At 47.8% G+C, this 21,164-nt stretch overlaps 10 protein-coding genes and 3 non-coding genes across 13 annotated transcripts; 8 read left to right on the forward strand and 5 right to left on the reverse strand.

Annotated features, from left to right (window-relative positions):
* Positions 1–43: 43 nt before the first annotated feature.
* Positions 44–852, forward strand: ASPWEDRAFT_29496 (uncharacterized protein; the record flags this gene model as incomplete). The annotated part of the gene is made up of 4 exons (XM_040833291.1): positions 44–55; positions 254–376; positions 445–756; positions 823–852. The coding sequence occupies 4 exons, from the start codon at positions 44–46 to the stop codon at positions 850–852; spliced, it is 477 nt and encodes a 158-aa protein (XP_040688013.1).
* On the forward strand, positions 716–1,364 carry ASPWEDRAFT_136284 (uncharacterized protein). The gene has a single exon (XM_040829344.1). It carries the CDS (start codon positions 1,040–1,042, stop codon positions 1,286–1,288), a length of 249 nt encoding a protein of 82 aa, XP_040688014.1. The 5' UTR covers positions 716–1,039; the 3' UTR covers positions 1,289–1,364.
* Positions 1,365–1,714: 350 nt separating this feature from the next.
* On the forward strand, positions 1,715–6,015 carry ASPWEDRAFT_112732 (C2 domain protein; the record flags this gene model as incomplete). The annotated part of the gene is made up of 5 exons (XM_040828352.1): positions 1,715–3,654; positions 3,708–3,893; positions 3,946–4,414; positions 4,472–5,056; positions 5,122–6,015. 5 exons carry the CDS (start codon positions 1,715–1,717, stop codon positions 6,013–6,015), a joined length of 4,074 nt encoding a protein of 1,357 aa, XP_040688015.1.
* Positions 6,016–6,494: 479 nt separating this feature from the next.
* Positions 6,495–7,171, reverse strand: ASPWEDRAFT_173759 (uncharacterized protein; the record flags this gene model as incomplete). The annotated part of the gene is made up of 4 exons (XM_040831128.1): positions 6,495–6,641; positions 6,723–6,896; positions 7,023–7,036; positions 7,129–7,171. 4 exons carry the CDS (start codon positions 7,169–7,171, stop codon positions 6,495–6,497), a joined length of 378 nt encoding a protein of 125 aa, XP_040688016.1.
* Positions 7,172–7,399: 228 nt separating this feature from the next.
* Positions 7,400–9,524, reverse strand: ASPWEDRAFT_42315 (uncharacterized protein). Its single transcript, XM_040835748.1, has 2 exons — positions 9,247–9,524; positions 7,400–9,060 (listed from the first exon to the last, which is right to left on the reverse strand). The coding sequence occupies exons 1-2, from the start codon at positions 9,394–9,396 to the stop codon at positions 7,672–7,674; spliced, it is 1,539 nt and encodes a 512-aa protein (XP_040688017.1). The 5' UTR covers positions 9,397–9,524; the 3' UTR covers positions 7,400–7,671.
* Positions 9,525–9,982: 458 nt separating this feature from the next.
* ASPWEDRAFT_173761 (uncharacterized protein) lies at positions 9,983–10,456 on the reverse strand (the record flags this gene model as incomplete). Its single annotated transcript, XM_040831129.1, has 1 exon — positions 9,983–10,456. One exon carries the CDS (start codon positions 10,454–10,456, stop codon positions 9,983–9,985), a length of 474 nt encoding a protein of 157 aa, XP_040688018.1.
* A 1,311-nt stretch (positions 10,457–11,767) lies between these two features.
* Positions 11,768–11,840, forward strand: ASPWEDRAFT_t147. The gene has a single exon. It is a non-coding gene; the product is annotated as a tRNA-Lys (tRNA).
* A 64-nt stretch (positions 11,841–11,904) lies between these two features.
* On the forward strand, positions 11,905–13,049 carry ASPWEDRAFT_42319 (uncharacterized protein). The gene is made up of 2 exons (XM_040835749.1): positions 11,905–12,711; positions 12,953–13,049. The coding sequence occupies exons 1-2, from the start codon at positions 12,290–12,292 to the stop codon at positions 12,957–12,959; spliced, it is 429 nt and encodes a 142-aa protein (XP_040688019.1). The 5' UTR covers positions 11,905–12,289; the 3' UTR covers positions 12,960–13,049.
* ASPWEDRAFT_t148 lies at positions 12,368–12,448 on the forward strand. The gene has a single exon. It is a non-coding gene; the product is annotated as a tRNA-Lys (tRNA).
* ASPWEDRAFT_t149 lies at positions 12,458–12,530 on the forward strand. Its single transcript has one exon. It is a non-coding gene; the product is annotated as a tRNA-Lys (tRNA).
* A 1,899-nt stretch (positions 13,050–14,948) lies between the features above and the next one.
* Positions 14,949–15,631, forward strand: ASPWEDRAFT_173762 (adenine phosphoribosyltransferase APT1; the record flags this gene model as incomplete). The annotated part of the gene is made up of 2 exons (XM_040831130.1): positions 14,949–15,420; positions 15,477–15,631. 2 exons carry the CDS (start codon positions 14,949–14,951, stop codon positions 15,629–15,631), a joined length of 627 nt encoding a protein of 208 aa, XP_040688020.1.
* Positions 15,632–16,238: 607 nt separating this feature from the next.
* ASPWEDRAFT_29503 (gamma-glutamylcyclotransferase family protein) lies at positions 16,239–17,000 on the reverse strand (the record flags this gene model as incomplete). Its single annotated transcript, XM_040833293.1, has 1 exon — positions 16,239–17,000. The coding sequence occupies one exon, from the start codon at positions 16,998–17,000 to the stop codon at positions 16,239–16,241; it is 762 nt and encodes a 253-aa protein (XP_040688021.1).
* Positions 17,001–17,330: 330 nt separating this feature from the next.
* ASPWEDRAFT_42326 (uncharacterized protein) lies at positions 17,331–21,010 on the reverse strand. Its single transcript, XM_040835750.1, has 4 exons — positions 20,751–21,010; positions 20,295–20,665; positions 19,663–20,228; positions 17,331–19,606 (listed from the first exon to the last, which is right to left on the reverse strand). The coding sequence occupies exons 1-4, from the start codon at positions 20,831–20,833 to the stop codon at positions 17,405–17,407; spliced, it is 3,222 nt and encodes a 1,073-aa protein (XP_040688022.1). The 5' UTR covers positions 20,834–21,010; the 3' UTR covers positions 17,331–17,404.
* Between the last annotated feature and the right edge of the window lie 154 nt (positions 21,011–21,164).

Raw genomic sequence — 21,164 nt, forward strand, 5'->3', positions numbered from 1 at the left:
TAAGCGCGCCCGCGCCGCCTCGTTGATGCCTTAATTTTTCTTCATGCCTCAGGCGGTAAGGCTCCTTCCGCAAACCTCCAATCCGAATCCCGTCATTTGTCGCTCTCACTACAACCCACGGCCAACTGAGCCTTTCTGCCCACCCCTTGCTACCAGCACTTTGTTCTCCCGAACATAGAACAGTGAGTCCATCTATAATCACATCTTGCCGTCCAAGCTAGTCTGAGCTGCCAATTCTAACTCTGTCGAACAGATGCTGTCCCAACGCATTTTGACCCGGCGCCTGCCCCAGGTGGCTGCCCGCTATACCACTCCCCGCGCCTCATTCTCTCAAGTCCGATCTCTTGCGGCTGCCGAGCTTGACGATCCTTTGCAGGTACTGTGTATCTATGCCATTGATTGCTGTCGTTTCGTCAATTGACCTCATGCCCTTTCGCGATATAGAATGGCAACTACCAGAACCCTCCCCGTATGAAGCGTGCGTTCCGCGATCCTCACGCCGACTGGTGGGACAAGCAGGAAAGACGAAACTTTGGCGAGCCGGTTCACGAGGAGAACGAAATTCTCGGAGTCTTCAGTCCTGAGCAGTACACCCACGTTTCCGCTCGCAAGGGTCTCTTCCAGGTTGGATGCTTCATTGTCACCTTTTTGGGATTCTGCGGCGTCGTCAGCTTCTACTACCCGGACAAGCCTAGTGTTCCCAAGACCTTCCCTGGAGGCTTGGAGAAAGAGCTTGGAGGTCCGAATGCTTTGCCGGTGCGTCCTTTACTGCCGTACATACCGATTTACGATATATGTCAATAAGCTAACTCTTAATTCTAGGCTCGCAAAGAGGGTGAGGACAAGTGGTAATTTGCTTTGATTTTATATTGTGTAAATAAATACAGGACGATTTTCTCTTTCGGCGCCAATCGAGGGTCTGATTGTCGATGCTTTGGGGGAGACTGCTCTTCATATCTGACTACTGCGAAAATGTTGACAGTTTGTGACACTACAGACACACCCGATTCCGTCTGAAAACCCTTAATTGCTGCATGCGATGCAGTGCTGCGGTTCATTAAATATCTTAATGAATGGCGGTGTACCATGTAGTATCTCCACCAACAAATACGTGAAGCCAAGGACAAAAAATTATGGACAAAAGAGCAACAAGAGATACCGGCAAAGGGTATTTTATGTTATTTGTGCAAGCTGTTTTAGTATATATCTTCAAGCTCGGTTTCGTTTTGATGGCGATCTTGAAAATGAGGTGAGACCTAGAAACACCAGGTTTAGCAGGTCTCTTTAAAAGAATTCGATTTTATGTCTAGTTATTTTTGGAGAAGTAAAAATAACAATTCAATAATAAAACCAATAGCCCACGGCAATTTCTTGCAGGGGCTTTGGTCTGGTGTTTGGTGGTTAGTCTTTACTACGTCAGTCTATTTTGGTCTCTTTGGAGCTTTTTGTTTCAGGTGCAACAAAACACCTCCCGCAGGGACAACTAAACCCCCCTTTCTCGGTTTCCACCACCAACAATCGCCAAAGAAATATCCCTTCTCTTGTCTTTCACGTTTTCTCATCAGGCCCCGCAAAACAAAGCATACGGTACTCGAAAGATATTCCCATCCGGCTTATGCTGGCTGGTGGTTTGACCGTGAATCTCTATCCACGGTCCCACACTCCGCACCCCTCTTCCCCGAACCCTACAATATTTTGATAGAGACAGAACTCCATGTCGACAGCATCTACCCAATCCCGAGGCATCAACCGACGGATCAACAGCCTTCAAAATGAAGCCCGGCACTCACGCAGCCTCTCCGGGTCTCGAAGGCGCCCAATCAACTCCTCGACCGCGTACAGCTATGCTCTCCGTGTAGCTTACCTCGCCTATCTTCTCCAACCTCGTTCCAAGCGCATACAAAATGTGCCCGCTCCTCAACGGCCCAAGCGGACGTCGACGTCATTCCATGATTTGATGAGCGATTTTTCTCTGGTCAAAGACTCCAAAAGCACGAAATTTCCGCATGGATTCATAGCCGAGCTGGAGAAGAGGCTGACGGGAGTCTTGATTGGAAAAGAAAAAAGAAAGGAATACCAAGATACCCTTGTCGTGAGGACCTTTGCTGCCTTTCTCAACACATTGAAGGAACAGTCGTTCAAGAAGCGGATGGAAAAGGATCGCCGGGCTGAGGATCTCGTTCTTATATTCTACTCGAATGCAACCAAGGAGCTGAGCAAGGGCAAAGATTCAGATGATGATAGTTGGAAGTTAATGGTGGATAGACATGTTGCTCTTTTCGTCCGGCTGTTTGGACTCATCCTGAAAGGCCAGGATTGGGCCAAAGAACGACCGGAGTTGGCAAATCGGTTATCTGTCTTGGAGAATAAACTTCTTTCCCAGGACCAAGACCTAGTTCAGAATGGGTCCTCTGAGACGGTGGAGGTTATCGCTCCCCTGAGTTACGATGTAAAGGACATGCCACTCGTACAGCATGTTGCGAAGATATTTGACATGACCACAGCTCAGGTGCAGGCCGATCTTGATAAAAATAGGGCGGTTTGGACCGGACAGGCAGCACTCCAGGATCTGAAGGCGTATCAAGCCCATTTGAATCTCAAGACCCGCAAAACACTGTCGAAGGAGGATTTTGAGAACGAGGAAGCATATGAAACCTGGAAGAGGAGTGAAGGTCCCGATCTCTCCCAGATGATGCTTGCTATTGTACAATCAAATCCAGAGCTTGCAAAAAGTACTCCAGGTGGTGCTCTTCCTCAGTTTAATACAGGCGCTGCCGACCAGGACGGGTCATCTGGAGAGCTCTCAAGAAGAAACTCCGACAGGCCTACATCATTTGTCATCGATCAGTCGATTGATCTTAGTTCACTGTCCTTCAGTGATGATGGTAGCAACAATTCTGACGAATCCGATACATACACGTTCATTCCATCGGACCCAAGGCCCTTATATAAATTCATACTGGCTCGAACCCTAACCCATGACCTGAAAGACCGCGAAATGGAAGCCGCTCAAAATGCCTCCGAGATTCCGTCCGGAAGATTATTCTCAAAACAGTCTACTGAATTCCTAAACGAGGTTTGCCTTCGCTGGCGAATCCCAAACTTCTCCAGACTTGTCCTATTTCTCGATGTTGCTCGGACAAAGTTTGTGGATAATGAGATTGATCTGAATACCCTTGATTCAGCATTTATTTTTGCCAAAGAGTCGCCCTCGCAGGAGGGCAGGAAACGTAGTAGCTTCGTGGCTTCGGTCCTCTTCGACAGAAAAAGATGGACTATCCACGACCTTCTTCTGATGCAGCAGCTACTTTCTTCTCTTCACGAAGCTCTGCTGCGAGAATTGTACGATGTCATGATGGACTGCTATGAGGCGAAGCCGCGTCCAATTGGCCCGGTCATGTACGTCCTAGAGAATCACATCCAACTGGATCCCAATTATACAGAGGACTCAGAGGACATTGACCGTTTCCGCTCGTACGTACAAGAGGGGCTTGCCCAAAAAGCGACAGAAAGATATCAAGATCTTCTTGGTCAGGAGGTACCAGTTGAACCGGAAGCCTGGAAGATAGACCATGTCATTCAACTTGGTGAAGCCATAACAAAACTTGCACAGAAGATTCGGAAACGATATCGAAATAACCCGGAAATCATGGGGTAAGATGCTGTCGATTAACCTAGTCTTTCTGTTCCTTGCTAACAGTCGTCAGGGTGAATCCTTATAACATCTTACTTGCCAATGCACTCCCTGTTTACGCTGAAGATGCTCACGAGATGGTGGTCAGGATTTTTGAGCAGGCAAAAATGAAGGAAGAAGAGATTGATATGCAGGACGGTTTTGATCTCTACAAACAGCTGACTGCCACGCGGCGACTGTTCGCAGAATCCCTTCCCGAGTAAGACCTTCCACTTTTTCTTCCGGTTATCAAATTCTCTGACTTGATATAGCGTTCCTTTCCCCTTCCATGTAGAAGATCTTCTAGAGGGCTTTGTCTGGCAATGGATTCACCTGACCGAGGCGAAGGTAATGGATTGGGTTGAGCAAGCAGTCAGGAAGGACGTCTTCACTGTCCGAGCCGACGATTCAACCGAAGTTGCCCCCGAAGACTACAGGCATAGTGTGTCCGTGATCGACATATTTCGTTCTTTCAATCAGGTGATTGAACAGATGATGGATCTCGAATGGGACGACGATTTCCAGTATGCAAAGTTCATGACCGCCCTTTCCAAATCAATAGGGAGAGGTGTGTCGAAATACTGTGATTCTCTAGAGCAGATGTTTGCCAGAGAAATGGACCGGTTGTCACCCGATCAAGAGGCAGCCATGAACCAGACGACTCAGGAGAAATTGGTGCAAATAGCAAAGGAGGCATGGACAAGTAAGGAGAAGATCGAACCATTCCAGTTCTTCCCCGAGGTATGTGCATTTAGTTATTAGATTTCTCCTTCCAACTGCGCTAATAGTCATCGACAGTCTCTTGTGAAACTGAACAACATTGAATATGCCCTCTCTCAACTCGACAAGCTTGAAAGTGAAATCAACGTTGATGGATGTGCGGAAGTAATCGCACAGAATGCCCCACCTCAAGTTCAAAAGATTCGCAAATCAACAACATACGTCTTCACTATCAAGATTGTGGAGGCCGAAGACCTCAAAGCTTGCGATATGAATGGCAGCAGTGATCCTTATGTTGTTTTGACAGATGAGTATCAAAAACGCATTGCAAAGACTCGCATTATCTATAACAACCTCAATCCTCGATGGGATGATACGGTCGACATTACAACGCAAGGCCCGCTAAATATCATCGCAACGGCCTGGGATTGGGACGCAGTGGGCGACCATGACTACGTCGGTCGGACGTCAGTCAAATTAGACCCTGTGCATTTCAGTGATTTCCTCCCAAGAGAATACTGGCTGGACCTGGACACGCAAGGAAGGGTGTTGCTCCGTGTAAGCATGGAAGGCGAACGTGATGACATCCAGTTCTACTTTGGAAAGGCATTCCGAACCTTGAAACGTTCTGAGCGAGACATGACTCGCAAGATCACGGAGAAGGTAAGATATAAATTCTCCATGTTTCTGCTTGGACTTTTTAACAGATCATTAACGACTGCCTCCAGCTATCTTCGTATATTAGCCATTGCTTGTCACGCCGAACATTGAAGTCTTTGCTGTCCCAAAAGCTCACTATGGCGAGTGTATCGAACTTTCTGAACCGCAATCGCACGCAGCCTACTACCGTTTCACCGTCTGCGGCGGATGTGGAAAACGCGCTTACTCCTCTTTTTGACTACTTCAACGATAACTTTGCAATCATGAACAAAACACTGACATCCGAAGCGATGAAAATGGTCATGGCTCGTTTGTGGAAAGAAGTACTTGCAACTATTGAGAGTCTTCTCGTACCACCCTTGTCGGATAAACCATCGCATCAGAAGCCTCTGACTATGCAAGAGGTTGACATCGTCTCACGCTGGCTCGTGCTTCTTCTAAACTTTTTTCATGCAATTGATGATGAGACCGGTGAAGCCAATGGCGTCTCGATAGATATCTTGAAGTCGCCCAAATATCACGAGATTCAGAGTCTGAACTTTTTCTATTTCGAATCGACAGATAACCTTACCCGCACTTCGGAACGCATGGCTTCAGCGACAGTGAGTCGCCAACAGGCAAGTAAGCATCGGGTATCGGCGCCAGCACAGATAGGCGCCTCCAGTCCTGGCAGCATCCTCGGTCTCCCTAGTGCACGACGAGCGAAAAGCATTATGCTCTCCCGAAATGTGGGTACGCTGAGGAAAATGAAAGAAGAGAAGTGGCGTGAAGCCCAGGCTGAACCAAATGATGACATGATCCTGCGTATTCTCCGTATGCGGCCAGAAGCAGCTGGGTATCTTCGCGATCGAAGCCGCCAGAAAGAAAGACTTGCAGCCGCAGCAGCTGCTGATGCCATTGTCAAACAAAGTCTCATGGCTGGTGCTGGTGGAAGGTTGACTGGGAACCCTGGACGACGATGAGCTGGAGTTATTACTGTCATTTCGCTTACAGCGAGCATTTTCTCCCTTCCCCCATCCCCTCCTTCTAGTCTTTCAACTCTCTTTTCTCGTTCCCTTCATGTTCTTCTTCCCTTTTATTTCCGGTTTCATTCCAGCATTGTTTGATTTCTTCGATCTCGACGTTGATGATTCCCATGGCCTGCTTGTTTCTCGATTTTTGAATTCTCTTCTGTCTACTCTGGGGGCTCTGTGGTATTCAAGTATGGAAGCGGCAAAGCTACCACATAATGGATATTTAATCAATCAGTTACACGATGATGGTTGTGAAAGTAGTTTGTCTATATGCGCATCTGAGATAGGCAATCATGAAATGATCCACCCCTTCAACTTTCTTTTGATTTACAAGGGAAACCATATACTGTTTTTATCTTTTTCGATTGTTGAAGAATTTTATTTTCTATATATTTGGCTCATATCCGGCTTTTATCCCTTCCCTTGCTTTACTCAAGAGCAATGCACTCGATCTCGACAGGCACACCCTTGGGCAGCTGAGCAACAGCAACACAGCTGCGAGCAGGCTTGTGGGTGAAGAACTTCTCGTAGGTGGCGTTCATCTCAGCAAAGTTGGCCATGTCAGTGAGGAAGACCTACAATAATAAGCATCATCGTTAGTCATTATGCACATAAACAAACACAATATATCCAAAGCAAAGGGGTAGAAAACGCACATTGACCTTAACGATCTTGGAGACGCTAGAGCCAGCAGCGTCAAGGATAGCCTTGATGTTGTTGCAGCAGACCTGGGTCTTCTCGCCGATGTTGCCCTCGACCAAGTTGGCAGAGGCGTCAGCGGGGATCTGGCCGGAGACGAAGATCTGGCCATTGGCGCGGATGGCCTGGGACTGATGGTTTAATTTGTGTTAGATCATGTCATTGTGACTGATATGGTAGGTGTTTTGGTTGTTTTGGTACGGAGTGGGATAGGTGAAAAGGTAGATAGATGAGTAGGTTGACTCGGTAGGACTTACGTAGGGGCCTGCAGCTATAGGTGAACGAAAAAGACGTGTCAGTAACTTGGCTTGAAAGATTTCTTTGGGCGCAATAATAGTAATAGCAATTGAGTCAGTAACATACGAGGGCAAGCGTCCTGAGCAGAGACAGCCGTCATTCCAGACATGGTAACGATTTGGCTAGAAAGCGGGGACTGATAGAGGCGAGGAGGTAGAGGAGAAGAAGAAATACGGGGAGATGATAGAATGCGAGTAGAAGAGAGAATGCGAGAGCAGCTGCTTCTGAGCATGAGGTGAGGAAGTTAAATACTGCTGGACCTTGGAGGTGGTGATAATCAATTCCCGCGGGAAAGTTGTTGATGGCCTACGGCCACTGCCCCGCCCGACATCGGTGGGGATGGATGTCGTTGGAAGGCGGGTGGCATCGGCCAAGGAATGGAAGCAATCATGAAGTTCTTATTATTAATTATGTTGCAGTAGTTCTTGGGATGGATTATAGACATGAAAGAACAATGGGTAAATAATGATGCTATTATCATATCCGGAAGTAAAAAGTTACAGAGAATAAAAGTATGTCCAAGGGGGAAATAATCATAAATCATGACATACGCTCAATAATGTCCAGAGAAAAGAAAGCAGAATAGCATACACAGCTGGTCATAGACCATCATGCCTTATGTCCCAGGCTGCCTAACTGTTGGATAAAGCTAGCAGTCTGTTCAGGCGAGTATCCGAAAAATACTGGACCATTGAAGACTATAGTCGCAGGTGCAGCCGGGTTGGAATTGTCCAAATGCGCAGAGGCACTGGGCATTTCTCCAGGGTTCTGTTCAGAAGTATCTGCTGGCAGTTGCCTCACATCTTGATTGCGAATTGTCGCGGTCTCTGGTTCCAGGTTTTCAGGCTTTGGTGCACCACGTCCGAAAGGACAACGACCCTTTGGCGCAGGGGCACCGTGGGGACTAGGCGATGGAGGACGAAGTTGGGCAACAGAAGAGGCATCCACGTTATCGGACGGTTTGGTCGAACTTTTGTCCGAGTCAACAGGAACCTGGGCGACTGGCGAGTGCGGTGCAGAAATGGGGGCTTGCATCGCTGCTGGAACAGGAATTCCCCAAGGCCTGCTTGGGGATTCACCAACTCGAACCTCACGCAAAGGACGGTCGAAATGACCCTTTCGTTCCTCGCCATCTTCCTCCTCTTCCTTTATGGCACCGTTCATTCCCCCTTCGAGAGACTTCGAGCCAACATCTTCAGCCCATCTTTCCACTCGGTCTGCGGAGGAATTCGAGCTCGGTTCGCCGTTCGGACCACGACCAGGAAGAAACACTTGGTGTTTCACGGACAAGCCCTGGATCATGTTGATCAGATTACCATATTTCGCGTCTAACTGCCGCATGCTTTGAGAGTCTCGTTGATAGCGATTGACACAAATGGCATGGCTTCTAGGGATTTCATGTTTGTGCCTCTCGACATAGTCAGCGACTTCTTCCGGAGTATGCTGGTCCAGGTATCTAATGGGACATCGAGCAATAGGACATCGAGTGTTTGACGACCTCGCAGAATGCGAGGGCGTCTGGCAGGAACGTCTATCATTTAATTCAGCTTTGATGGGGTCCTCATCATGACCACATGAATCACCGTTCTGGGCTTTGAAGGGATCTTCAATCCCATTGAGTACCCCATTCTCAGGGGGTTTATTGTTTGGCTTCGCAAAGGGACACCGTAGACTTCCCCGCGTGCCTTTAGTAGTAAAATCCTTCTCGAGAGAAGGTACTCCTGCTCTCGTCGCAACAGAACATTGGTTGAGGCCAGAGAGCAGGCTATCTTCCTGTGAATTTGGTATGGATTTGTAGCACTCCAACCCATCCGTTATGGCAGCAAGAACCTGACTTCCTACATTTCCAGATTCTGCAATTGTTTTGACTACATCCGCAGGTTTGAGCGACTCTTCACGAGGTTTATCAAATTCTGCATCACGACCGATGATCTTTTCCGAGATGATCTTTGTATGGGAATCCAGTCCGCCAGGGAGTCGGTCTGCCAGTTTCAAGTACTGAAATAGTAACGTTAGCACGTACTCTTTGGGATACAGCAAAACAAGTGTCAAGTCTCATCAGATAAAATTATTATCCGTCACTGCCGCAGATGCGACTACGGATCTAGAGCTAATTGAATTTTTTTTCTCGTCATTTGAGACATAGGGGAGGGTAGCAGAAAACGAGGGTAAGGTAATATTTACCTGATCATGAGCATAGCTCAGCTTTTTTTGCAAATGTTTCTCTCTACAACTGAGTTGGTGAGCTGTCAAGAGAAGACCCTCAAACGCTCGGGTCAGGTGCTGTAGCTGCAGATCCTGCTGCATCTCTCGGATGACAGGAGCTGGGGCCATATTGTTGCTAAGTAAAGAGGTTACAGTATTGTGGAAGGCTCATCAGACAATCCAACATAGCACTTCTGCATGGAGCAGAGCTGCAGAGGCGCAGCTTAAGACATTAAGGGAGAGAAAGGGAGAGAAGCTGATCGTTCGGCTGGCTAAACAGAAGAAGCCCAGCGAAGGGGATGGCGTTTGCTAAGCGAGATGGCCCGTGCATAACACCACGTGACAGTTGTTTATCAACAGCATTGTTCTTTGTAGATTCATATAGTGATGTTGACCAACTAACATACATAAATTCAATCTCTGTCCTGGGATCCTACTTCACGATATCTTCCAAGATGTAAACCTCACTCATTTTCCAATTTGCCTTGGGTATGGCAAGCAAAACACACAAAGGTGTCCTTTCCAGTATGGTTGTCAAGATGAATGTCCTCTCATGAGTCCAGCTACGCTGCGACCCGTTGTCTGAGTCTAAAGGCTTTTTGTTTTTTTTTTTCTTTATTTCATTTTAGTCTTTATCACTTGAGAGAAATGCGTTATCAGGGATTCTGCCCTTACCTCGATTTCTTATTGCCGTCAAGAGTCGACAAGTATCATCTCATTTGCAGCACGAGCAGAAGTCGCCCATCTCAACGTCTGAAGCGTCATGTGTGGAGAGGGCATTGAATCCGGGTGCAGATAGGAGGATCTGGGGCTCTTCGTCTGTGCCTCTAAGCTCACTCATCGAACGGGATCGATAGAGGCTACTGGTATACGCCATTTCACGGCTCTGGAGGGCGCGATGGTGATCGTCAACCGAAGTGTGTTCCATGCTCGAGGCTCTAGGACGAGTCATAATCTGGTTGTTTTCGGTGTGTTCGGTTTGGGTACCCTGGACCACCGAAGTGATTTCCATTGACTGCAGGGCTTCAACCATCGTAGCCTGTTCTTCTGGAGAGAGGTGCGAAGTGGGAACATCTTTTATTTCGTCGGTAGTGTATTGGTTGGATGAGTTGGCCATGTCAGCGTTGTTTGGGGACGACTCCATCTCGGGATGATTGCCCTGACCAAGCTTGAACCAGTTTGAGGCCATGATAGAGAATGGATGCTAGGTGTGGCTATCCAGTTTTCCTCTTCTATTTTTGGTGTTTCTTGGCTGGGGAACTTGGTTTGGGAGTGTGTTTGTTATCCTGGGAGAGTATGGTATGGGAAGGAGTGAAGGTGCTGCACTGGCGATGCGATGGAGGTTCCTACGGTTACATCTACTTTTGTTCAGCAATCATTTGATATTCCTGCTTACTTCAGTCTCGGCAGCTGTTAAGTAACATAATATCATCAGCCCTTTATCTATGAGCATATTGACAACTTCACCTTGATATGTAGGCTGTATCTCAGAGGCAAATTTGTCTTGGTAGAAATTTGGCTTGGGGTTTAATCCACAAATCCGTCTCGATGCTTCTATTGAACTTGTTTTGGACCTTCTTTTTATCACCCATCTTAGATTTTCTGTTTAATTAAGTCCATAAGATATCTTGTTCCGCGACTTGTACGGTAGGTCCTACCGCAAACAGGCAACAATCAACGACTCGCATGGGGGTTGTCTATCCTGGCGCGCACAATCGATAAATCCGGGCTCTCCAGTCTGTTCATTTGCCCTGGGAAGAGCCACCCCAGCATGTTAGGTGCTTGGGGAGTTTGATGCTGGCATTTCAGTGATGCTTGTAGAGCGTTCTATGGCAAGGAGAGGGCCCAGACACAAATAGGATGTTAGGTACGCTCATTAAGTCAATGGTAATTAAAATCGGTTGTCTTGGCTAATCAATACGAGGGCTTTGGTGGAATCAGGCTTTCATAAAGTAGCTCTAGTGGGTGGGCAACATGTCATTCTGTATGGACAGTGCCAGGAAGGGGAAAAGACTGTGTGGTATGAGGGAAATTGGGAGCAAATGAAAGTGCGTAGGCCGTTTCATTGTAGCTGCTCGTTGTGGCTGCAGTGAAACTGGGAAGCTGATGAGCTGGTAATAAGAAAAGCAATATGATTTAGTTTATATATGTTGATATGCTTGATTTTGTTCGATAGAGAATAGGTAAGAAAACACCATGCTGTGTGTGTGCGTGTGTGTAAGAATATATAGTTTCTTCGCAACGGAACATCAATCTACCAGCAGTATTACACAAAGACAGTACGATAAAAGACCAGACCCTAATCTAGCAGTGTATTTTAAAATAGCAATACCGAAATTAAATCACATACTGATAGGTAGATGCCATTATTGTGGAAGTATCGCCACATTAGTTACATCTGCAAGATAAGAAGAGCCAGGGATAAATCTCGGTGCTGCTGCTGCACTGCGTTGACAGGCTCATGTAGCACTTTAAGACCACTCATGATATAAAAGCAGCAGCCGGGCTAGCTCAATCGGTAGAGCGTGAGACTCTTAATCTCAAGGCTGCGGGTTCGACCCCCGCGTTCGGCTTTACTTTTTGCTTTTTTTTTTTTTTCCCCTGATGTCGTTTAATTTTTATCTTATCTGCAGGCGTCGGCGGCTTTCTTCTCTGACCCCCCTCCAGCATGAAGTAAAAATAGTGAATGGAAATCGACGGAATGATAACGCAAGGAATCGCACAGGAAAAGTTACATCAATTAAAATGCGGTCAATTGAGTTTGCGTGGAGAAAAGTTTCATCCTACACTACAGTAGTAGGGAAGGTACATAAGATCAGCCACACCCCTGTATGAAGGACTAGTAGTCAAGCAATTGAAACCCATACAACTGGCAAGTGGCAAGACAAACTCAGTTGTCCAATATTGCTAGATGTACTCCGTAGATAGAGTATGATTAGATCATGGACATGCCCATGCACCACTGTCTTGACTCTTGACGCAAGTTCCACACCGTCAGCCAACTCAGTCTAACAGGCGTGATATGCCTGCAAATATTCTAAGTCTTCGTTTTATTAGATTCATAGAGCACTATAAGGCCGGTCATGACATAAAAGCGGCAGCCGGGCTAGCTCAATCGGTAGAGCGTGAGACTCTTATGAGATTCATCTCAAGGTTGCGGGTTCGACCCCCGCGTTCGGCTTTAACCCTCGCCGGGCTAGCTCAATCGGTAGAGCGTGAGACTCTTAATCTCAAGGCTGCGGGTTCGACCCCCGCGTTCGGCTTCTTTTTGCTCTTGTATCGTGTGATTTGGCATGTCGTTGTTGATTTATCTTTTTGTCGACTGTATGGCGTTGTGGTGGTGGTGGTGGTGGTTGGTGGCTGTTGCTTACCCGCCTATATGGATGGAGTAAGTGTGTGTATCCAAGGGTCACTAAGCGCCGACCACAGACAGCCCACTACCGACTAAAAAAGAAATCCCGTCAGCCAAATATATGCGACGATCCTTCCGTTAGTGGCTGCAAATGCAAACTAAAGAGAGACTCTGCTGGACAACGAGTCTGTGTGGACAACCCAATCCACCTGGCTGTGAAGATCATCAAGCCGACCTGATCCAGACAAGACAGGACAGGCAAGTCCTCTTCCGTGGCTCCCCGCTCTCATATGTGCTAGCCATTGCCCTGCTGCAGGATTGGGATGATGATACCGGATAGTCACCTCTGGCTGACCAGGAGCGAGTTTCAGAATCGCAGAACCTGGCAGTTTTGACCCACTGGACAGGTTGTACTCGCTGTACCTGCTTGGAGCCTTGGAAGCCAAAAGACATACGGAATTACATGCTCGTACACCGTCGGAGATTTTCGGACATGGTGGTATTCGATATTCGATGAGATCTTAAGAATGAGAGACATGTGGCAGAATTTCGGGTTGCATGATGAATGAACCCATGCCAAGTTCTTCAAGACAAGTGAAGAACAAAGACCAGTTATTCGCGGTGGAAGATTTGTCCATAGTATTTACCACTAGGGTCCCTGGTAATTGCACATCGCCGTCCATTACATGACTCGTTTCAGCAATCTTGAGGGGTAAATAGCATAGCATCGCCTATATAGTGTTACATTCGGTGGGAATGTTTACGTACCTTCGATCTGACAGCCTAATGATGGGTTCTAAGTCTCCATGATGGCTCTTCGCATATACTCGCTCAGCTGAAAAGCGCCTGATGTGCAGGGGATAGTGGGGCTGGTTGTCTGAGAAGAGTATGCCAGCATGAACATCGCATTCAATGGTGAAAAAAAAAGAAAAAAAGAAAAAAAAAATAGTAGCCATATTTAGTACCGTTCCGCAGGAGGAGCCGTAGGCGCCATCTCGAAATTAATCGTGTGTATTATTGATTTATTGATTATTGATGATCAAGACACGAGTTGGGATGGGTGGACTGCGGAGCTATCAGCGGCCTCGTTTGATCCACGAGGCACAGACCGCGGCTGGTGGATGCGGCGATATCTAATGGGAATACAGGAGCAGAGTTGAGCAGTTTTTCGACTATGATAATCACTAAAACAGACTATTATTTATTTCTGTATAATCCGTAATACAAGAAATAGAATATATCGAGTTATCTGACCGCCGGTTTTCGCTGGTGGTGGTTGCATCGCGCAGGGATTATTAGGGATCTACACCCCTCCATATGGTTGATAGCACAGGTTGTCTGAGGAGAGAGAGAGGATAGGCCGCATAGAAAAAAAGAGACTGAGGGATCAAAATTAGGAGAATAAATGGCCATCAATCAGTTCCGTTTCCAAAGAAATGCCCGAGACAGCGTTCGTTGCAGGTGATGCAGGATACTTGCATTATTGTTGGAGGGGCAGCAGGACTATTAGGCGGGGAGATGGCGAAAGAATCAGTAGAGGAACAAATCAACTATTCTTGTCCAGACAAGTGGTGCATTGTGACCAACGGTTGCGTGGCGAGTGAATCAGAATCCAGAAGGATGACTTACTGTCGAGAGAGATTCACAGCAGATGGTGTGAGAAGAATTCTAGACTCTGTCCAGTCAACAAGTCATCGGAGGAGGGGTCGATCTGGATGTATCGGTATTGGTAATACACCAGAGTCAGACAGAAGACGAGAAAAGTAGTATTTAGGCTGTTAGTATTTATAGCAGAGTATGGAAAGGATAAGCACACACCTAGTATTTGGTAGTATTTTAATTTTACTCTGATTACTCTTGTCTATTTAGGTTGTCGATGGGAAACTAGAAATCTACTACTGCAAACCTCGACAGCATGGCGTGCTCAGCCAGATTAGGGCACAACAAGAGATTCAAAACAGCAAAAAGAGAAGGGAAGATGGCATATTGAAATAACCAGAGAGTCAACGAGAGATCCTATATTATCAAGAATATACCAGAGTGAATAATCAGTCAAAAATATCCCAAATAATGGAAGAGAATAAAGCGAAGTGTCGGATATGTTACAATACACAATACAAAAATACCGCCCACTTACCCTCGATTGCTATACAATTTTTTTTTCTCTTTTCTCCGCCTCTTTTTTGCTTATCACGTCGTTTGCTAAAACTATTTTACCTTTGATCTCCTCTTCCCCCCTCCACCCCTGATCTTTTTCCCTTTTTCCCTTCTTCCCTTCTTCCCCTCCCCTCTCTTTCTGTTCTTTTCTTTCTTCTTTCTTTCTTCCATCATGTCCCAATCTACCCCCGATGCCACCACCCAAGTCGCCGGACAGTCCTCCGCCCATCCCTCCCGCGCCGCCGAACTCGCCAGTCTTAAAGTAAGACTGAGGGCTGCTCTGCGTCAATTCCCCGATTTCCCCTCCCCTGGTATCTTGTTCGAAGACATCCTGCCCATCTTCGCCGATCCCACTTTGCACGAAGCCCTCATCCGCTCTCTCGAATTGCACCTCTGCGAGACCTATGGTGGTCAGAAGCCCGATGTCATTGTTGGTCTGGAGGCTCGAGGCTTCTTGATCGGCCCCAGCTTGGCCTTGAGATTGGGTGCCAGCTTTGTCCCTGTCCGTAAGCAGGGTAAGCTGCCCGGTCCTTGTGAGACTCAGGGCTACGCCAAGGAGTACGGTCAGGACTTCTTCCAGATGCAGTCCGATGCGATCAAGCCAGGTCAGAAGGTGGTTGTTGTCGATGACATTATCGCAACTGGTATGTACAGTTATAATCACATTCAAGTTTACCACGATAGACGCTGACGTTTTTAGGTGGCTCTGCCTGTGCGGCCGGAGAGCTCATCAAGAAGATGGGTGGTGACCTCTTGGGATTCATCTTCATCCTCGAGCTCGATTTCCTCCACGGGCGTGACAAGCTCCCTGGTCCTACCTACACTCTCCTTACTGGACAGGAAGAAAAGGCTTAATTCCACAATAATGACATACCCTTCCTTTATGTCTATCGTGGTGGAACATGATTGACAACATATCCCACTTGTGGTTGCGGCTCCTTATTCCATCCGATATCGCCAATCCTATAAAAAAAGAAAAGTTTTGTTTGAATACCCTACCTCTGGATTCCTTTGTCACGTTGCACGTTGCTGCACGTCATTGAGATCAAATCTCCGATTGGTCTGATGGCGTAGAGTGATGTTCCTCAATTACAAATGGGGCTGCATCCAACCGATGGATTATCAACAGCCAGACTTTGAATCAAGATTGGTGTGCAACAGTGGCCTATTGGATAGGTATCATCGTTTGTGGAATCGCCCGACCTCCTCCCACCAGTGCCTGGATGGTGGTTGAATACTGGATACCATAACCGACTCTTGTGGATGGGCCATCAATCTAGCCGGGGGGGGGTTTGAGGTGTGCATGGTTTACAGTTGCAGTCAATTTCCCCCAATCTGGTACATGTTATAGAATACTCACATACTATGAATAAATGATCATGCCTAGCCTTGATTCCCATAATGAATAATGTACTATCTTTGGTATATTCAATGTCCAAGAACTTGCTATCTATAAAATTATCTAGATCTTTGGAATATACTTCCACATAACTTCATCAGCCCAATCCTTTGGAAATCCCAACTCTTCTGCCTCCCGAATCGCGCGATTCATCCTCGGAACGTACTCCTCCCTGGGTAGTCCAACCTGCACCCTCTCTTCATCCACATACACCAAAACCGTCTGCTCAGACACATCCCCCCTTCGCCCCCTCTGCCCCTCATCCAGCCATTCCGTCACCGTAGCCGGCAAATACCACTTATTATAATCCCCCTCACCCTGCTCCGTCGGCCGAATACTCACAGGAACCTTACCACCACTCTTCGCCGGGCCCGCCTTATGGTCCACATCCTCATACCCATCAAGCAAAAGCTCATCCTCAGGCGCCATTTCGTATAAAACCCCATAGATAGCATCGTCATCTCCAGAGACAGGAACCTTCTCCCCATCCGTATCTTGTTTCCCGACTCGCAGGGACGCAGGCGGGATGACATTCGCATATCCCGCTTCACAGATTAACCAGCGCCATTGGTCTAGACGGGCGATTGCGACGGGGTTCGCGGAGAGGGCTGGGTTATATGTGCAGCGGATTTTCATCTGCGTGAAGGAGAGGTTGGAGCCGTAGGCGAAGTAGAGGGGTCGTGGGGTCGTGCTTGTGGTGTTGTCGTGGAGGTCGGATTTGATGGTGATTTCGGTAGGGGTGTTTTTCTCGTCTATGATGGTTGTTTTGGTGGTGGTGGTTGTTGGGCCCTCGGGGGAGGGGGTGATGGGTTCTTGAAGGTGCATTTCAGTTCATTTATTGCTGGGTATAGAATAATGAGGAAGAGAAAGAAAAAAATATATGAGGAGAGGTAGCTGGTAGATGTCAAGGTGCGGGGTTGTATGTACGGAGTAGATAACTGATATACACTCTGCCACCTACCTAGCAATTGATGCAAAAAGAAACACTCAACTTAAATCAAAAGAGGCAGGAATCATCTCTATATAAAAGGAATACGAATGATAAAGAGGGGCGAGTGGACATCTTCGTGGACAGTACCAAGGTAGGCAATTCGCCTTCGCCCCACTGGATGTCCCAAGGCTCAGCTATGGTGTGTACAACCCCAGACGGCTGGACCTCTAATTTCATAATCCATAATTTTCTATTATTGACTCACTCTATTTAATTGACTATCTAAATAATGACCATCTCATACAATGTACAAATTACTGATGGGAATACCCTGAGACCGTACAGTATACCGTCGTTTAATGCCTATCGCCTTCGCCTGCCGTAAAAGTTCGTACGTTTGCTCCCCACCACCCATCATGACCATGGGGATCGGGTGTCGCCGTGGACTGCCCCCAACAGTCACTTGAGATTCGTCCAAATAAGGCCGGACAAGAGAGGGTTCTGCGCGAACAGCGGCAAGCGGACGAGACTGGGAGGCAGCGGTTGATTCCGGATCTTCATCGGCGATATCATCATAGGAGACCACAATGACGAGCTTGAGGGCAGACCGCGATGGTGGATACGCTGCGATGTTTTTCAGTTTCTGGGAGAAACTGCACCCACCGCGTTTGATGACGAGTATCTGGTGGTTTTGCGCCACCTCGCGCAGGATGTTATAATCGCAGATTTCATCAGCAAAGTAGATCGTTGACCACGAGAGTCGGCTTTTGGATAAATCTCCTGAAAAAGATACCGTAGTTGCATCCTCAACACTCGGGATTGGGGCGGAGCCTAGACCCGAGGACATGGCAGCTGGTAAGGTCAAGCGTAGCGGCGTTTGGTTTTGCGATGATTCCATCTGAGCCTCGTCTCGAAGCAGAGAAGACAATGAATTCACCAACGAGGATAGGACGGCCCTCATGTTAGAAGGAGCAGTGTCTACACTTCCAGGCTTGTCGTCGACGGGGGCAGGTTTGTGGATGACTTGCTTTCTGCCATGCTCAGCAGCCGGTTCGCTACGATTATCCGAATCATTTCGGCGGCGAAGGAGCTCTGCTGGTAGAACGTCAATGACGATGTCAATCATGGCCGAGTCGCGCACCCGAGCGAAATTCGGGTCGGTGGGATCCAGGATATCAAGCGTGATTTCACGCGAGAGATATACCTTCTCATCTTTTCCAAGAGGCACATTGTTGATCACCTGCACGCGAAACCCATCATCATCCTCATCCTCTGCCGTGTTGTGCAGTGGGACATCCTGCACCATGCTCAACCGAAGTCCCCCAATGGTTTTGATGAGAATTCCATCCCGGACCCGTTCCAAAGACCCAGGCCCCATTACCATTCCGGGAAGGGAAGGGAAAGAGATGTCCAGAGTCGGACGGTTTGTCATTAGCGAGCTCGTTGCATTGAACGGTACCAATTCAGGTGGTAGGGTCCAAGGATAGAACGTGTAGTTAGTGGGGGATGCCAGATCTGAAATTGATGTACTGGGATGATCTTTGGCGTATTCCAAGATTGCGCCTTCGACCACTCCCCTATCGGGCATGAGGTGCAACCGAGCCAGACTCGCCGCATGGAAAACATCAGAACGTGCCGCAGTGTATGATACCCCAAGTGCTGGTGACGTGGGTGCCAATGGGCAGCTCAATTCACTGCTCTTGTTGTTGACTGGCCGCTGCTCCCTGCGCTGATGCGAGTGCGTAGTCGTATATTTGGGTATGATGAGCGGGTGACCCTCCGTGGAAAAGACAAAGGGTCGATCCAGGGTATTGAGCGGATGCGTTGGGTCATACATCAAAAACATGTATTTGAAGGTTTCTCCAAGGAAGAAACTCTCCATCCGGTCCTTCAGCTCCCCATTTCGAACATCCTCAAGCCCAGCCCAGCCGCACCTTGTCCAACACCTTCGCTTGATGTCTCGAAGTACCATTTCACCAACATGCAAATACCAGGGATCTCTTGTGACCCGATAGAGGTAGTACGCAGACTCGACAAATTCGGGACGGCCTGGATACCACGAAAGACCGCCCTCGATGTTACCTGTAGCCACATTCCATCTTTCTGGAAGCCCAGCGAATCTTGTCCAGACCGCCGTATAGAGCATATGAATCTCTATAGCCTCGTCCAGATCTCCCGTGAGAGTCAAGAGGCCAGGGTAAAAGGCGCTCAAGCTATCAATCCAGAAGGCTCGCGTGGCACCAGTGAAGACATCTCCTTGGATCACGTGTGGGTGTTGGTATCCTTCCCCTCGATATAAATGGCGTTTGATTGAAGCATGCGAGTATTCCCAAGCCTCCAAAAATGCGCCTGCGGAATGTTCAAACTCGCTCAATGGCAGGAAATAATCGTCCAGAGCCTGCCATGGACTCTTGGAATCATGGGGTGGACGTTCCCCCGAAGAAAGCAAAACGTATGATTTGAATGCATATTCAAAAAAGCTATCGATTCCTGCTCCAATCTGCAGTTACCCATTAGCCTGTGCTCTTGGATCTTGGGTTTCTTATCGTGACATACCCCAGTATACGGATGAACCCATCTCCCTGACTCTACATCAATGCCAGAGCCGATGAGTCCAATTTCACTTCTCCTCGCCCAAACTGCCCAAAATGCTCTCTTTGCTAATTCTTCGTACCGACCATCGCCAGTAAGTCTACTCAACACAGTAAACTCCAAGACAAGGCTACCCGCGCCTGCGCTGCAGCTTTCGGTAGTCTCTGTAGATAATCGGGGGTTTTTCTGGCATCGTTCGCCATCGGTACTGTTACACGTATCCGTCGCCGCATTCAGAGGTGAATTTGGGTAGAATGGATGTCGCTGGACGCCATGTCGTAGATTGACCCGAGGGTAGGGAAGACCAGTGTCCGTATAGAAGGCAGGTAGGATGCGGTTGGCCAAATCAACGGCAAGTCGGAGGAATTGTCCATCATATATGAACCCATCATCCCACTTGATACCGACTCTGTCTTTCGAAAAGAGCGACTTGTTCCATGCTCTTGCAAAGACAGCCTCTGTCTCTGGAGGCGCGTATCCTTTGATGGGAAGGTCACCCACAGCAAAAAGATGGGTACTGAGTAGTCCACCTGTACACAATCGTTAAGGCAAATTCTTTGGCCCTTCCAGCGACCACGAAAGATCGGGTATCATACCAAGTCCCCTGATGACCGTCTCGAAAACCTGGACCTTGCTGTCGATGTCGAATCCCCTCGCCCGTTCACCCTGACCAGCAGGGCCTTTCGATCCATCCCCGTATAACTTGACAAACTCCTTCACCCCGTTCTGAAAGTGCGACCATGCCCTGTCCCCGCCATCATCGCCTGATGATAAGATCGCAAGACTAGATAAACTGTCGATAAGCGTGAGGGAGTAATTCCCCAGGACGTCGTTGAGCTCGGCGTTTGCAATATCATCGCGGTCGCGAGTAAGTGGCTTGCAGGAGAGCGGACGCAATTCATCTTCAGGGAAGGCAAGTTTCATGTAGTTTTCGAATCCATGGTAGAACATATGCTCGGTCTCTTTCCTGCAACCATACCACTTGGTGTATTAGTTAGGTCGTCCACCCAAATCAATAGTAATGAAAGGTCATCTAGAAGATCAATGCATACCTGAGCTCCCTAACCTGCCCTGGCCGCATCCCATGGGCCAAGGGCCACCACTGCGACAGCAGTAGCAAGACCCAGGTCATCATCCATGCTGAACGGAAGTGGGACATCTGCGAGCTGGAACATCCCGAGCGCATTACCAGAGAAGGAAAACGGCTGGAAAAAGCTTAGGATGAATAGTCGTAAATATATCCAAGAAAGTCATCCAGCAGATAATCAATTTCACTGGATATCTTTCGAAGGGCGTTGTCGGTGGTAGCAAACTGCCGCACGTGAGATAACGAGCGGCCAGATATGTCGCCGGAGCTACTACTACGGAGTCTTATGGGCTTGCTTGATCGGTCATGCATCTTACCCATGTCATTTAAAGAAAATGTTTATATTGTCATTTACTTTCTTCAAATTTAACACTGATAT

The sequence above is a fragment of the Aspergillus wentii genome (assembly GCF_001890725.1).
Source record: "Aspergillus wentii DTO 134E9 unplaced genomic scaffold ASPWEscaffold_5, whole genome shotgun sequence".
Taxonomy (NCBI): domain Eukaryota; kingdom Fungi; phylum Ascomycota; class Eurotiomycetes; order Eurotiales; family Aspergillaceae; genus Aspergillus; species Aspergillus wentii.